The following is a 15,422-nucleotide window of genomic DNA, read 5'->3' as shown; positions in this document are numbered from 1 at the left end:
ATGTATGTATGTCGCATTTTGTTTTGATTTTCATTCCTGGAAAACCCTTTAATCAAACTACTTACACTTATTAACTTGAAAACGATCTTTTCCCACAAGGATCCCTCATTGGGTGAAGCTATTTCATCTGCACCATTTCATAGTTTTAATTAAGGCAACACAAGATGCAGTGTCCTTCTCTGTCATTAGCAAGGAATAAATTCGACTCATTAAATCTCAGGCTTAATGAAAACACTCAAGACAGATCTGGGATATACTGAATGATGTATGAAGCTGTGGAGCATTTGCCGTTGTCGCTTGAATTCCAGGCTTTCAATTAGAAGAAGGGCACCAGAGATTGCTGTAGGTGATTTGAATTATAAGTAAATATCACTGTAGCCAGACATGCTATTCATTGATGTGTGCAGGAGCGCGCTGACTTAGATTGCTTCTGATTTGGAAAAACACTGTTTGTCTTGGACGTTTCAATCAAAATGTGAGCAGAAGCCTCTCATTAAGACAGACCACAGATTGAAGTCGTAACTTGTGATTGCTTCAATATATGAAGGTACCTGGAAACTAAAAAATGAACGGAAGACTGACACTGTGAATTCATAAGATGTTTGAGCTTTCCCATCAAATTGCATATTGCAATTTCACTGGGTCTGAACCTGGAAATATATAGAAAATACCCCAAAGAGGGCTCTCTTCCCTTCCATTAGCTCTTGTATTACCTACAGCAGTAGTACGCAAGTGTACCATCAGTGATTTGGACATGAATCAAATGTCTTATTCCCTATTAGTATTGATCTGTTCCATGGCAAAAGAAAATGATATAAGCACAATGTTTCAGTGATTCATTTAGCAAAATAAAGTTAACACAAAAGCTCCATTTAGAGCTTTTTCAGAGGCCTTTACCCACATCCCATGGTCTTCATCAGCAGATAGATATTTGCTCAGTTGTCATGAGATGAATGTATGGAACTTTTCTTACATGCTAACAGTTGGTCAATGATGGTCTATGGCGTCTTAGGTCATATGATGGCAACTGAGCCGCTTCCATCACAACTGAGCCAGCTCCACCTACTGTTGGAGACCATGAGAAGTGGCTGAATATTTTTCTTACTGTAAACAAATCCATCAATGAAGTGATCCATACTAACACATGTTATATGTATATCCAAAGCCTGATATTCTTTATGATGTTGTGCGATAGAGCTCCGTTGTCCATCTCATCATTATGATGAAAAATATTCTTAATTCACAGTCCTGTAAGTAGCCTTTCAACCAAATCCTAAGGTCTGAAACCTGCTCTTCATTCTTCCTCAGTGGGGTGAAAGCTCTGGAAAAAGTGGACCTTGAGTTCAGAATTGCTTTATCAACTACAGTTTCCAACATCAAGTATAAATCTTCATGCTCAGCTGTAGTTTATACTGAGTCAACACCACATACACCATCCTGGTGCTGTAAATAGACACTAAAGCACCAAATGTGTATTCATTCACAGCTGAAAACAGTACCAAACAAATGCATTCTTTACTCCTGCTTGAGTAATATTTGCTAAAAACTACTGTGCCATTTCCAAAAAAATTGAAGTATATATTTGTGACCTGTTTCTAAAGAATCATGTCTTCACGCTTGGGGCTGAGAGTCACAAACACAACAGGAAGCTATGAAGCATTGAGAGACAGACAAACACACTGTTGGTTCTGATCTGCTCACATGATTTGTCGACAATGTGGAAAACACAGAACAACACCAGCCTTAACCTTTAAAGAGTCGTCAAAATGCCAATCAACTCCCGATGATGACAAAATCAAGACGGCTGACAAGAATGGGCTCCATTTGGTTGACGTTTTATTTCATGGTGGTAGGAACACAAGACAAAGGTCATAAAGTTAGTAATGTTCAGGTCATGCCACTCTTACTCGGTGCACTGCCCTTTGAGGAGGTTTGCGCAGTCAGACAGTAGTTTACAGAGGCCAGACATGGAGGGTAATCCACATGTAGACATAAATAAGGAACAGAAAATAGATTCAAAAAACAGTAAATTGAAGTTTTTTGTAAAAAGCCAGAGGGGACATTTGCAGAGGCCCCCCGGAATCTTTTTGTGTATGAGCATTATTACTAATATAATTATCATTATTATTATGTATTACTCATTTACATTATGGGGATGAGGCTAATACACTGGCTAAAGTAAGGAAACGGTTATATGGATGACGTCTTTGTCACCAGCTCAGAGTGGAGGCGACCAGTTTTTAAGGCAATTCATAGTTTCCACCCAAACCATCGACTGCAGCTGTCTTTACTGTTCTCAAGTCCATCCAAACACGCAGGTGTATCTCCTTTATTATATGTTACCACCTGAATGGATCAAATTCAAAGAACGCTGTGGTAAAATAAGATCAGTCTACAGTTAACAGTGAGTGCTGGAATTTAAACGTGTATTGGGACACCAGAAAGGGGTTTCCTGGTCTGGTGTGGACACTCAGAGCTTGATCACACACAACGCAGTTATAGCTTTATAGCTCCCCCATTTACATAAGTATACCATTGTGTAGGCGAACAGACAAGTCAGACATGGTTCCAGTGTATATTACTAAAAACATAAACCTCCACAGATCACACATTTGCTAAATATACACTTGAAAATTGCAGGGCTGTACAAAAACAGGCTGTTGATGATTCAAGAAGGAAAACATAATTAAGAACTTAAATGCAAAAAAAAAAAAAAAAAAAATAGTACAAGACCGTTTGATACTCAACCACAAACAAGCATGATTTTGTCTGAGAATATTGCCAAGGTTCTCATATCAAAACAAGTGTCTTTAAGTCAGTCATCGCAGCTTATTGTAGTTCAGCATAGACGACTCCGCGTTGCATCAGTTCACTGAATGTTACAGAATTCGCACTAGTAATACAAACCCATGCCTTACTATGTTAATTTGCAAGTACTGTAGGATTATGCATCTTTTCCCATTTTTGCGGCTGTTATGGCTTCAAAAGGTCACAACAACATCACAGTCGCTCTCTCTCAACAGCCGAATAAAGACTCCTCCAGGAATGCTCCTAGGTAAAATACGAAAGGAAAATAAGTCTCAGGTAGAGTTTTCTGAAGCTTTTTTGTTTGTGTTGACGACTGACAGTTGTCTGACAGGACATTCCCAAGAGTAGTAGCTCTCCCCATGATAAGATCTCTCCTCCCCGCCTCCTTTATGTCTGTCCTTTTCTTCAGTCTTTGCTTTCAGCACCTCCTTAAGGTCAGATATGGTAACAAGTCTTCCCCCTTAAGCACCATTCAAGGTCCTGCAAAACTAACTGTTTCCAAAAAGACAACAAAGAGTAAAAAAAAAAAAAAAAAAAAAAAAAGATACAGGGAATGAACAAACATAAAACATTATTCCGAGCTCTGTAGTTTCTGAAATTATCAGTGGAAATAAGAGAAAAAAAGGAACCATTTTATAGTCATTGCAAAAAACAAACAAACCCCAAAACAGTGACATTTTCCAAATTAGAAAGGTTTTTTTTTTTTTTTTTTGGAACAAAACGTGAATTTAAAAGCAAAAAAAACAAACACAAACCAGATTCAAACCAACACTGCAGAAGTGCATGCATTTATAGTGGTCATCATTAGTTCATCTGCTGATTGTAAAACAGAACGCACAATAGTACATGAGAAGCACAATTCTCCAAAGAGAACCCATCTTACATATTCACAGTCTCAGGTATTATTTATATACTCTATATTTATAACATTTATTCATGTCTATGATTCATGTCTTGACTTATGACTAATGATATGCGAGTCATTGTGGAACGCGGCGCTCTCTCCGTCTCCATCATGTCAGGTTGCTGTGTTAGTGAGTCATATTTCAAAACTAAAGGCTCTGATGGGATTCAGATTGAGTGGAGAGGGTTTTTTTTTTTTTTTTGCGCCACAAGATGGGGGTTGATCGAGTGGTTTCGACTGTGTACTTTCTCACTGTAGCAGCTTGACTGATATCTGAAAAGTCCCATTAGGAAAATACAGTGGGCTACCGGGGCTGAATACAGAGTTTCTTGACTTGAGACGCCAGCTGGCTGCAGCATCAAAGAACTGCACACGCCAGCTACAGCGCACACTGCGTCCAGCTCTCACGGGGGAATGTACGTCTATATATTCATGGATGTATAGGCCATGCTTGGGGAATGTGGACGAGAAATATGGCACCAAGACAAGGCAGTAACCAGAGATCATCAGCGAGGTCCACCAGTGTTCAAGTAATGAGCGAGGAAAAGGAGCGGGCGTTCTTTTTTTTTTTTAAGTTGGCGTTTGTTTTAAAACAACAAAACTGACAAGAATAAAATATCTCTATTTTCACAGAGATGCCCGCTTGTTGAAAAAGATGAAGGGCTGAAGCAGAAACCAAAAAGAAGGTGTGTTCTGTGAACGGAGGTGCAGATTTAAAAAAAAAAAAAAAGAACAAAATATATAAAACAAAAATTTAAACGACATATTAATTTTCTTTCCATATAAAAAGCGATGAAAAGTATACAAAAATAGAAAATAATTACAGCAGGAGACATGGGCGCTATGGAGGGAGTGGGTGGGAGGGGGGTCTTTTTTTCGCTTTTCTCAATATTTTGTCTCTGCCGAGTTATTTGGCGGCGGAACAGTGTAGTATTTTGGGGCTGTTTAAGGCGTCCTCCACCAGGTGGAGCTCCACGCCGTCCACCACTACGTCCTTGATGCAGCCAACAAAGCCGGTGCTGTAGGCCTTGGGCAGTCGACGGGCCACCGCCAGCTCCTCCAGACCACCTGAGGGGACACAGAGACAGAGGTTGAAAAAATGATGAATCAGCTACTGTACAGCAACTGAGACACCCATCAGAGATTAATTACACCAAACCATTCTGCCCACTGAAGTAGCAGCTGTGTATTTTAAAGGCCTCCTCCAGGTGTTTAGCATGGGTTTAGCATTTCCCATGATGCAGTCAGTAGCGTTGCATTAGGCCCTCTCTGGCACATCCTTCAAGCTCCACGCCTCCAGTTTGTAACACAGGCTCTCTTACAAATGTTCAGTTTCAAGGCTTAGCCAAGATCTCCCCCTGATGACATCATCAGGGTTATTTTCTCATCTCCTCCAGAGCCTCATAAGACATTACACAACCGTTCTCACCGGCTGAGCAGTACTCCCCATGACTATTAAACTGGCCTCCATGTTTAGAATGCGCCGAGTGCCCCTTTAAAGATCAAACTCCCGTATAAAGCTTCGGATTTCCGAACAAATCAGACCTCGCAAACACCATCAAAAGACTGTACTGGAAATATTTTGGTAGAGAAATGTATTTCTGGTTCGAAAGCGGTTACTGGTCTTTGTCAGGCAGCGTCTTTGATTTTTCGCGATGACACCAGCTGATGAACATGACAGGTTGAGACTTTATTTGTTAAACCAGCGTGATCAAAGGGAGAAAGGCAGGAAGCCTTCACAGCAGCCTGACAAAGTTAAGACAGACGAGAGAGAGAGGGTTCTTTTAATTTGACACGGTGCATAAAGCGCTCAAAAGTGTGCTACGAATGAAAGATAGTGACAGAGTGTAAAATTATGAATACCTAATATCCTCATTATTTTTGGTGCTAAGCAGTCATTGATGTACTGTGAACTCCTCACATCTCAGCTGTCCATCAAGTCGTGCATTCAGAGCTGTGGGTTGCTGCACTTTTCTGTTCATCCGTGTTGGATACCGCTGCTAACTACGCACTTCTTTCAGACTGGCTGCAAGTCAAACAAGCCCAACAAGTAAAAAGGACAGTTCAACCAACCTGAAACTACTTTCTAGCAAGCAAATAGTCCCTGTAAGAGCTGTTGACGGCATGTTCGGGGACACTTTTTGAAAAGAGAAGCTGTGAGCACCACAAACCAAATAGTGGAGGCCAGTACATGGCTAGATACCACAGAAGTTTTATGATATGACAAAATGACCCTTCAAAGCACTTGTGAACTGGATGTAAATTGCCCACTAAACAGTTTTATCTATCAGTCATAGAACATTTAAAAATAGACGTTTCTTAATATCACGGATTTGTACTTCAAAGCAAATGTTTCATCCTCTCGTACTTTCAATTCTGCTTTAACTTGACTGCACTTTTTCTTCTATTTGAAATCATCCAACCCCTTTTTTTTTTTTTTTTTTTTTCGAAAAACTAAGTCTCATAACATCCTTTTGTGGAGACTTGATGACCTAATTGCTGGGTGAGTGGCTGGCTCCTTTTTCCTTTTGATGGTGTTTGGAGCTACTCTTTTGAGCCAGCGCACCCAAAGTAGTCGTTAGTGTCTTTCTCAATAAATCAGTGTGAAACGTCTTTATTCAGAATTTCATGAGATCTGTTCTTACTGGGAGAGAGGCTGACCCTCGTTTTTGATGTTTTACCTGGCTGCCATCTCTCCCTCTGCCTCTCCCTCGCTGTTATCTACACTGTCAGAACCCTCCTGCATCCTCTGTCTTTCTTCGTTTCATGTTAAATGCCTTTTCCCCCTACACTCCCCGTCTCTCCCCCTCTTCCCTGCTTTCTCTTTTTTAATCTGTCGGGCTGAGAGTTCATATCCCCGTCGAGCTCTTTACATCCCCTGTCCCTGCCCCCTTTAATCGGATTGCGCGCCTCCGAATCGGGGATCGACAGGGCTAATTTCATGCGAGTTACAGATGAATTAATGATGAACAGTGAAAAGGGGATTTAAAAGGGAGAAGGGCTCTCAATGGGAGGGCTATGTGAGGATTATGTATTCTTGCTGCAGGGCTCGCTCAGCACCTGTTCCGGAGCGCTGCCTCCCTGTGTGTACCTGTGTGTGTTTGCATCCTCGCACCCGAGTAGCCGAGCGCACCTCGACATGCGGCGTGTCTCTTAAATGTCACTCGTGCTGCTTCTCCTCTCAAACCTGCCTCTTCGCCCCACTTGCACTGTGCATTTTAAAGAAGGGCCCGACTTTATTTCATCTTCAATGTTATTTCCTCAGAATGTTCAATCCCACCGTGCTGCGTGTGTGTTCTTTCAAAAGCGATTTCTCTGAGCCAAGTTCAGACCAAATTGAACTCGAGGTAGATAACAGGCCGACTTTGGTCATTTTCAATTCAGGAGAGCAGACAACTTTTGAATTTGTCAGATAGCCTTTCATTTCTCAACTCAATACCTGAATAGGCTTGGACATTTTTTTCCCCCAAACCACAATCTTTTTTGCCTGCCAGAGACTTTGCTTATCCTCTGCAATGCCAATGAGTTCATTGCTCATTTTTGGCAGCCTTCTACCAGTGGCGAGGATGAAAAAGTGCTACAGAATTACAAGCATTCCCTTGACTCGATGTATGGCATTTGTAGACACGTTTTCAAATCCGAATGACACTTTTTTTTTTTTTTTTTCCCTTCTTAACATGTGTGGGCACCTACCCAACCAGAGCGCTCCGTCTGTGTCCAGCTGTGTTGCTGCCAAAGGCGATGACCCTGTTACCGCGGCCTCATTGCCAACCTGTAGAGAGCCGTCTCTAAGTGCTCTGAGGAGGAGAAAGAAAAAGAGAGATGGAGTTGGAAGTCGGTCTGATTCATGCATGTCATACTGAATAGCTGTAAATAGCAGCTTCATTTAATCTGAAGCATCAAGACTCCATTGCTGCACTGCCAGCACACTAAGCACTCACATAACTGCCTTTGCCAAGCAGCGTACTAAATGTGCCTGTCTACCAGCTAACAGATGCTGTTAGAGCACCATTCATTATAGGTGGCTCCACGCTATGCATTAGCACACACTTAAGAATTGTGACTATGGGGCTAATTTGAACCCACTGAAGTGAGTTTCCAACAGAGAGAGTGTCATTAAAGGCAAGCCGCAAACACAGATAGCTATGTAACTATGTGAGCTCTATTCCACATGCTGTGATTTACACCATCATCAACATCCAAATTATGTCATCTTCCAGAAACTCCCTGTAAGCCTGGGATGTGGAGATGCGGCCAAATCCCTGTTTGAAATGGATGCAGCAGCTTTCCAAGGATCGATTATTCTTGGCCTACATGATGAAACCAATCTAATTATCCCCCATACTTCCATTCACCGCCATGTTGAAAGCAAATGCTGAGCAGCGATAAAGCAGAGATCACGTGGAAGGTGTTAAGTGGGTCATTTTCAAAGTCCGGGCAGTTAATTTGTTTCTAATGGAGGAATCCATTAATGTGACATCACTGTGTGGCAGTGTTTTTTTTTCCATCTGGAATGATTATGAATGCAATAAAGTAAAACTTGTGCTGTTGTGTCTCATTTATGGGTTATTTATTTATATATGTACAGTAGAGAGATACTATTGGTGTACAAGATGATTGAATAACCAAAAGGAGAAAGTAGTCACTGACATAAGAGCAAGAGCACCTGTGTTGACATGTAGTGCTTCAGACTTCCTTATTTCAGCTGATTCTGTGTTTGCATATTTCTAAGTTAATTTATGTTTAATCAAATGATGACACAACAAAGCTGAAGCCAGCCTGGGAATACTGTGCTATAATTGAATTTCTTGTCTGTAATGTTATCTATTTTTTAATCTAATTTTTTTTACGTGTGTGTTTTTCTGTCATTCTAAAGCATTTCTTGGCCTTCTATAAAACACTTTGACTTGCCTCAGTTTCTAAAAGGCACTATATAAATAATGTGGGAGCAGCTTATAGGGTCCCTTCACAGCTTTATCTGCCCATGTATGTCAACATAGGATCAATGTGTGCAAGAAATATACTGTATGTACACAATGTATGAGTTCATATATTTGCTGTTAAGAGCATTTATTTGCTTTATTTATTTATTTCCTGGATAAGCTATCTATAAAGTGCCAAAATGTGTCGAGATGTTGCAGCATGGTCTTCCTTTTTGAACATTCAGTAATGTGTCTAAGCAATTCGATGCGTAGTGCTCCATCCTCATGCATGACCTGGCATGAAAGTAACCTAAATGTGAAACTAATCAGAGCCATCTCAGTGCAAAGGATCACCGTGTAGCAGAGGATTCATGCAAGGGATCCCACAGTTTGCAGCAAAACAAATACAACACGGATTAACTCTAATCCTGGTCTAACTGTAAAAGCTCTCCCTCCTCATCTCCAGCAACCTGTCATCTCCCGTCTTACCTGCTGGCCTTGATGCGTATCCAGCGGTTGGTGTCGACACGCACAGAAGAGCGAAGCACAATGGGCTTGGAGCCCAAGTCGTATGTCATCTGGACGTGTCCGTCCACAATTGCCAGGGCAATGTAGTCAGAGCGCTCCACGCCCTTCCCGCTCCACAGCACCAGGCCCTGGGTCGCCTCCGTCCGGATGCTCAGCTCGAACTTGTTCACCAGCAGAGCCTTCTCACTAAGATAACAGAAAGTACATTCATTAGGTCTAATTCATTAAAATGAGTGCTAATCTTGGGTGTAGCTGACGCAGTGCAGTTCGTGCATGTGTCATTAAGGACCTCTGCAGTTGTCTCGAGAGCACATTTCCCATAATTCAAGCCGTTACATCTGGTTCTGTGTGCTAGCACATGTAGCCAGAAAACTTTGAAGCCTGGGCTGTACAGCCTCATACTCACAGAGCTGCAGTGATTTTCAAGGATGCAGACTGAGTTTAGGAGTAGCAGGGGGCTGTTTTGCTATTAGCTTTTCTACATCCTACTGAGTCTGAACTGCACTGCTGCTCAGTGCTTCCTGTGTTGCTCTGTGTGTGTGTTAAGTGTGTGTGTTTTTTAGGCAGCTGTTTCATCTCCAGTCTCTTGACTGCTGCAGCTGCGGGGGTGATTTGGATGCAGAGACTGGGCGACTTCAAGCTATCCTTAAGGGGCACTGTACGTCATTGTCACCGATGTGTGAGAGAAATACGCACTGTGATGTGCCTGTACTGTATGTGTGCGCACACAAACACCATCGCGCATTCATTCCTGCATACACATACCCTTACAAAAGTCCCTCTGTTCTTCGTGAGTCCAGAAGAGATACAGCAGACAACCAGAGAATCACACCTTTAATTTGTGTGTGTGTGTGTGTGTGTGTGTGTGTGTGTGTGTGTATGATTGTGTGTGCACATCATCTATAAGCATCTGTGCAAATGTCTGCACATCTGCCAAATGGATCTGCTTCTACCTTCTTCAAAGGGTATTTCAACACAAAGACAAAGACAAGGTGAGGACACGTACGACAAAGAAACAATGACACATAAAAAAAACAGCAACACAGAGCTGGAGACAAACATTAGACAAGACAGACAACAAGACAAAGGAGTCAGCATAGCAGACAGTGAGGCTCATGGGAGTACAAACCGGACAGGAAATGGGAGGGGATAAAGAGCGTGTATGGCAACTTCTTACACTTACACAAGAAGTGTTTTCTCTCATTTTCTCTGAGTGTTTTCTTTTCGCTAATGTGCAAGAGCAAAAAGAGCATCAGGTCTACAAGCAATGAGGTGATATTTAACTTTAAAGTTTACTAAACGCTGGCCAAAGGTACGGCCACTTTGACACCTCAGGCCGACGATAAAGCTGTTCACCTCAGCAGAAGTGGGCAAAAAAATCCAGGATCAGATTTGATTTACTTCATAAACATGCGCATGTTGGAAACCTTGACCCCCTTAATTAACTAAATCCGCTGAGGTAAACAGGAACAAGAAGAAATATGATTTAAGAGCATCATTTCTTTTTTTTCTTCAGAGAGAGAAAAAAAGCACAAATAGAGCTCAGTGAACCCTCTCCTGGCAAACCCTCAAAGAGCTTACAGGGCCCAATAAATCTCCATCGGAGCGGCTTGTCAGTGATAAGGTCAAGGTTATTAAAAGTGCTGAATATATCATGAATAAAACAACACCGGCGCACAGCGTTCTAAATCTCATATACACCAGTGACTACATAGATTTCAGGAGTGTTGCTGTTTCTTTTTGTAAATGGAGCGATTTTATCTACTCCTTATATGTATTCAAATTCTCAGAAGACTTCCCAGAGTGCTGTCCTACATTTAAACTGTAGGTGGCAGTAGTGGTTAGAATAATAAAAAGCCATCAGGCAGGACAGCTGCTGCAAAGAGGCTGACAGCTCTGGCTGGTTTTGTGGCATTATCAGAGCTCTGAACTTCAGAATTAATTGAAGGCTCTCTGTGATTCGGATTGGTAACTGTATCTCTATAATGGAAACAACGCTGTCTCTGCGGAGGAAGGTTTAGCCCTGTGAGAGGTCGTGGAGGGGTTGTCTGGAGAGAGGGGGAGGATGAGGAATCGAGAGGCGAGTGGACAGCACCAAAGTCTAAAAGCTTTTGAGAGACTCACCTCTGGTCAGATGGGTTCTCCAGAGACTCGGGACTTAAGGGAGCAGGGGAGAAAGTCAACGGCATGCAGTGTAAGCGCAAGAGGCCAGAAGGAAAGAAGGAAGGAGGGGAGGAAGGGAGGATGTTGTGAGCCAATGAGTGACTCACAGAGGTCTGCCTCAGACCAGGAGCTGCAAAAAGCATCACTTATCTGCTCTACTACAGTATCGACCACGTCAAGAGTCGATAGCAACAGTTGTGTGATCACAGGAAGTGTGCAGCTTAGCCCTGATCACACCACAACCACAAAAGGAGGTTCTCAGGGGAACTAGTCGGATCAAGATGGATGACTAATGCACCAAAATGCCCTGGGATGAAGCATTTTCTAAACGTGAGCGTCAGGATTAAGTACATTCATGGTCTGTGTCCACACCAGTACAAAGGCTACTTTAAGTCAGCGTCCAATTATTGAACAGCTCCTTTATATTTATGGCGCTGCACGCCACAGTGCAGCAGCAATTATCCTCCGTCTAGAGAAGGAAGTGGTGAATGAGAAAAATTGGGCAATTCTCAAAAAATGAGGTCAAGCGCCATGTCAATTGAGAGCCATGGCGAGATATGATTTGTCACTGAAATAATGGGGTTTGAGCAAATCGACCTGAGCCTTCAGATATGAGCGGAGAGGTGGAGGAGGAGCAATCAAAGAGCGCTGTAAATAGTAACAGAAACGTTAACTCAAGGTGAGCGCTTGACATTTTGGCCTCGCCCAGCTTTTAATGACCTCTGGAGAAATGCGTTCATTTCTTTTACAAAATCAAATCATGCTGAATTGATCAGCATGCCTTCGGAGCGCTGCGCCAGGGCAGTTTGCTTAGATTCCCGCTCACTGTGGCTCTTAGTAAATGTGACATCCGTTAAACTTTTGACAGTCTGGCTCCAAGGACCACTGTCCTCTCCTGCTAAGTGAGATTGATGCCCATGGCTACACACTGCGGAGAGATCTCAATTGGAGGTCTAATCTACAAAGGGAGACAAATCTGTGATTAACATGTCACTGTCTCTCTGTACGGCCGACTCTGTAATTATTCACAATTACAGTTGGAGATCTGGCAAAAATGAAACGATAGAAGCCCCGGCATGGATTGGAACTCTGGGCTGAATCCAGTCGGCTTAATTTGAGCTGAATTCTGCTACGCCGCTTTGTGGGATTTTTAAAAAGAGGTTACTTACCAAGCTAATGAGCAGGAAGAAAAACCTTTAATAACTAAGTCATGACCAAGGGTTTTCCCAAGCAGACACTCTACAGGCACCAGAAACTAGGTTAAGGGGTATTTAGTACATCCTCTTCTAGCAGTGTTGAAGGGGTCTCATTCATTTCCCATATAACAGATAATGCCATTCAGCGTTAAGTGCACGGCAATTCATTTTGTTTAGGAAGGACTTACAACCATGCATAAAATATTGCACATTCTTAGTACAGCAATTCATTTCCTCCGAGGGTTGAGCACAATGCTTATCATGCACACATTCATGCTTCCCTTTGTACTGGAAAAAAAAAGAAAAGATCCAATGACGTAGCAAAATGTATTGAAAAGAATGAAATCTGTCAAATTAAATCACAGATATGGAGCTTGAATGTAAAATCTGGGTTTAACGGTAAAGATGATTCGTGTGTGGAAATTATGACAGAAAACTGAATGTGCTTTAATCTCTTCAACTGGGTTAACTATCAAAAATGGGGTTTGTTTTTTTTTGGTGCTGTTAGTTGGGCTTGATTCGAAGCTGGGCATATACCCAGTCATAGAGTCTACTTACTCCGGGATCTCATTGGTCAGTTGGCTTGAGTGAAAAGGAAAGACAGTGAAGGACATTTATATGAGACAAGACATGTGTGAACAAGGACAAGGGTGGTCAGACTGAAGGACGGGACAAAGGCACGTGGAACGCCTCCATCACGGACAAACAGCAAAGATACACACACACACACACGAATCTGACAGAGTTCTCCAGCCAGTTGTTTCTGAGTGAGTGTGAGTTGTGTGATGATCTGCAGACTGTGGCCCGGTTTTTTACACCTCTGAGTGTTTGTGTGAAGAGCTGTCAGACGAAGATATAGCGCCATATGCTTGATGTCTGTTCAGGTTCATCACATAAATATTTTTGTTTGTGCCAACCTGGAGGCGCACTCGGGCCAACCTTGTAGATGAATGGAAGAGTAAAAATGTCTCATCAGCTGCCTAAAGGGACAGGATTTCTTGGTTTTTACACCCGCTCCAGAAACCATTTTACACTTGTGTCATCAGCTTTTTTCCCTTTTACGGAGTGCATTAAAATGTCTTTGGATGCCAGTTTAACAAAGAACAGTCACACACGCGTTCAAAATAAGGAAGAACAAGTTGAATCATGCAAGTGTGCTTATTGTGTGTGCTAAGCAGCAGACCACAGAGCGAGCTGAGCGTGCTCTGGGCAACCCTGTGATTGTTAACCGTCTCGCTAATTAGTGAAATCCTGTCAAAAGCGGAGCACGACTGCCATGGATGGGGGGGGTGAGCTATTAGCCAAGTGCCTAGTTCACCCCGAAGCCCTAGCACTGATGATATCATCAACAATGTCATCACGGCTTACCAAGGGTGGAGATGGATAGACAGAGGGGCTATTTGGCTAATAGCTATTACAATGGAGATGTTAGATGAAGCTGAATACTGTAAATGAGGTTGTTCCCCTTGTCCTCTTCCTTACCTCTTTGTAACGCCGTTGTGGTACTCAATGAACGTCCGCCCGTCAAAGGCAATCGCCTCGGTCTCTCCGGCAGACTTCTCGTAGATGGCTGTGAAGGAGGGGGAGGGGTGGGGGAACGAAGATTGTTCAGAGGATGAGATCACACCAATCAATAAGACAGAGGGTTCAGTTATCAGAGCTGAAGGCAATGGAGTGAGAGCAAATGGGGGGGGGGGGTGTTGGTGCATTTGTAGTTTTAATTAACGTGAAAGGGACGGCCGGCCACACGCACAAGGTTAATGGCGAAGGCAGTGACTGAGTATGTAAGACAGATCGGGCCAGAGTGAGTATATGTCTGGCAGAGTGGCAGGAAAATGATGAAAGGGATGTGCAACTCTTACAAGGCGCATTTCATGAATATTCAGTTGACACGTTTCATCATTTTCATAACTGCCACTTTAGTTTGAAATCAATACATAATAAAGCTTACATAAAAGAGACATCACATGTCTGATATCGACGTTGCAACCTTGCCTCCACAGACCACAAATGAAACAAAGGTCTTACAAGCAGAAAAAAAAAAAAAAAAATGAGACTAGTCGTTCAACTTCCATTGTCGCAAGCCAAGAACGAGCTGCGTTACATAAAGTACCGCTGATTTCAGTCCCACTCATACTACGCTTTGAAAACAGCCAAAATGCTGCCATGTATCTTTGTAGAGGAAAACCAGATAATGTTGGATGAGGAAACAGGACGATTTGTACAGTTGCAATGACTCACTGCAATTTTACACTGCCATGATAAAGGTGATCTCAAGCCAGCAAAGTATTGCTACCCACTGGCTTAAAAGTAGACCAATCATACCAGCATTTATAAATGTATTTAGGGCAACAAATGTGTTAAAGCGTCAAGCTTGACTGTGGCTCTTTAACTTGAAGTAGGATTAAGACAGACGTAATGTGAATGTGAGGATGGACGTCGACGTTGGACAGAGATACTCACTGTTCTGACAGTGTCCCCCTGAGTAGCCGCTGAGACAAACGCACTCGTAGGTGTCCAGCTGGGGGTTGCAGCGGCCGCCGTTGCGGCAGGGCTCCTGGAAACACGGGTGGTCCTGGAACATAGCTATGTTGCTGGAGCGCATGACATTCTCCTCTCTGAGGATGGGGGTACCCATTAGAATGATCTGGGTGCAGGAAACACAGGGTTAAAGGGACACAGCGGTGACTTTTTACCAGTCAAGTTAGTAATAAACTGTGTAAAGCTGAGTTTTTGAATGAAAATACCTCAGCTTGGGCCTGGAGACTACACATTTACGTAATAAAAGGCCTGCATTCCAAACTTCAGGCACAGAGTTTGAATCTTATATCTAAATCTCATATCCAAACTTTCTGACATGTGAAAGGGACCAAAAGTATCTAATATCTTGGCCTCTCCATA

The 15,422-nt window shown here is 42.6% G+C and overlaps 1 protein-coding gene across 9 annotated transcripts in view; it reads right to left on the bottom strand.

Annotated features, from left to right (window-relative positions):
- Window positions 1-1,819: 1,819 nt before the first annotated feature.
- agrn (agrin) overlaps window positions 1,820-15,422 on the bottom strand; it is a 240,729-nt gene continuing 227,126 nt past the window's right edge. For all 9 annotated transcript variants that reach the window (XM_076740489.1, XM_076740490.1, XM_076740491.1 and 6 more), the window contains 5 exons: window positions 14,985-15,168; window positions 14,004-14,091; window positions 9,124-9,348; window positions 7,406-7,509; window positions 1,820-4,780 (listed from right to left, as the gene is read on the bottom strand). In XM_076740489.1, the coding sequence (XP_076596604.1) occupies window positions 4,620-4,780; window positions 7,406-7,509; window positions 9,124-9,348; window positions 14,004-14,091; window positions 14,985-15,168 (762 nt within the window). In that variant the 3' untranslated portion in view covers window positions 1,820-4,619. The remainder of the gene's footprint in view (window positions 4,781-7,405; window positions 7,510-9,123; window positions 9,349-14,003; window positions 14,092-14,984; window positions 15,169-15,422) is intronic.

The sequence above is a fragment of the Chaetodon auriga genome, chromosome 10 (genome assembly GCF_051107435.1).
Source record: "Chaetodon auriga isolate fChaAug3 chromosome 10, fChaAug3.hap1, whole genome shotgun sequence".
NCBI classification, from domain to species: domain Eukaryota; kingdom Metazoa; phylum Chordata; class Actinopteri; order Chaetodontiformes; family Chaetodontidae; genus Chaetodon; species Chaetodon auriga.
This window is presented reverse-complemented; position numbering and strand designations above follow the sequence as displayed.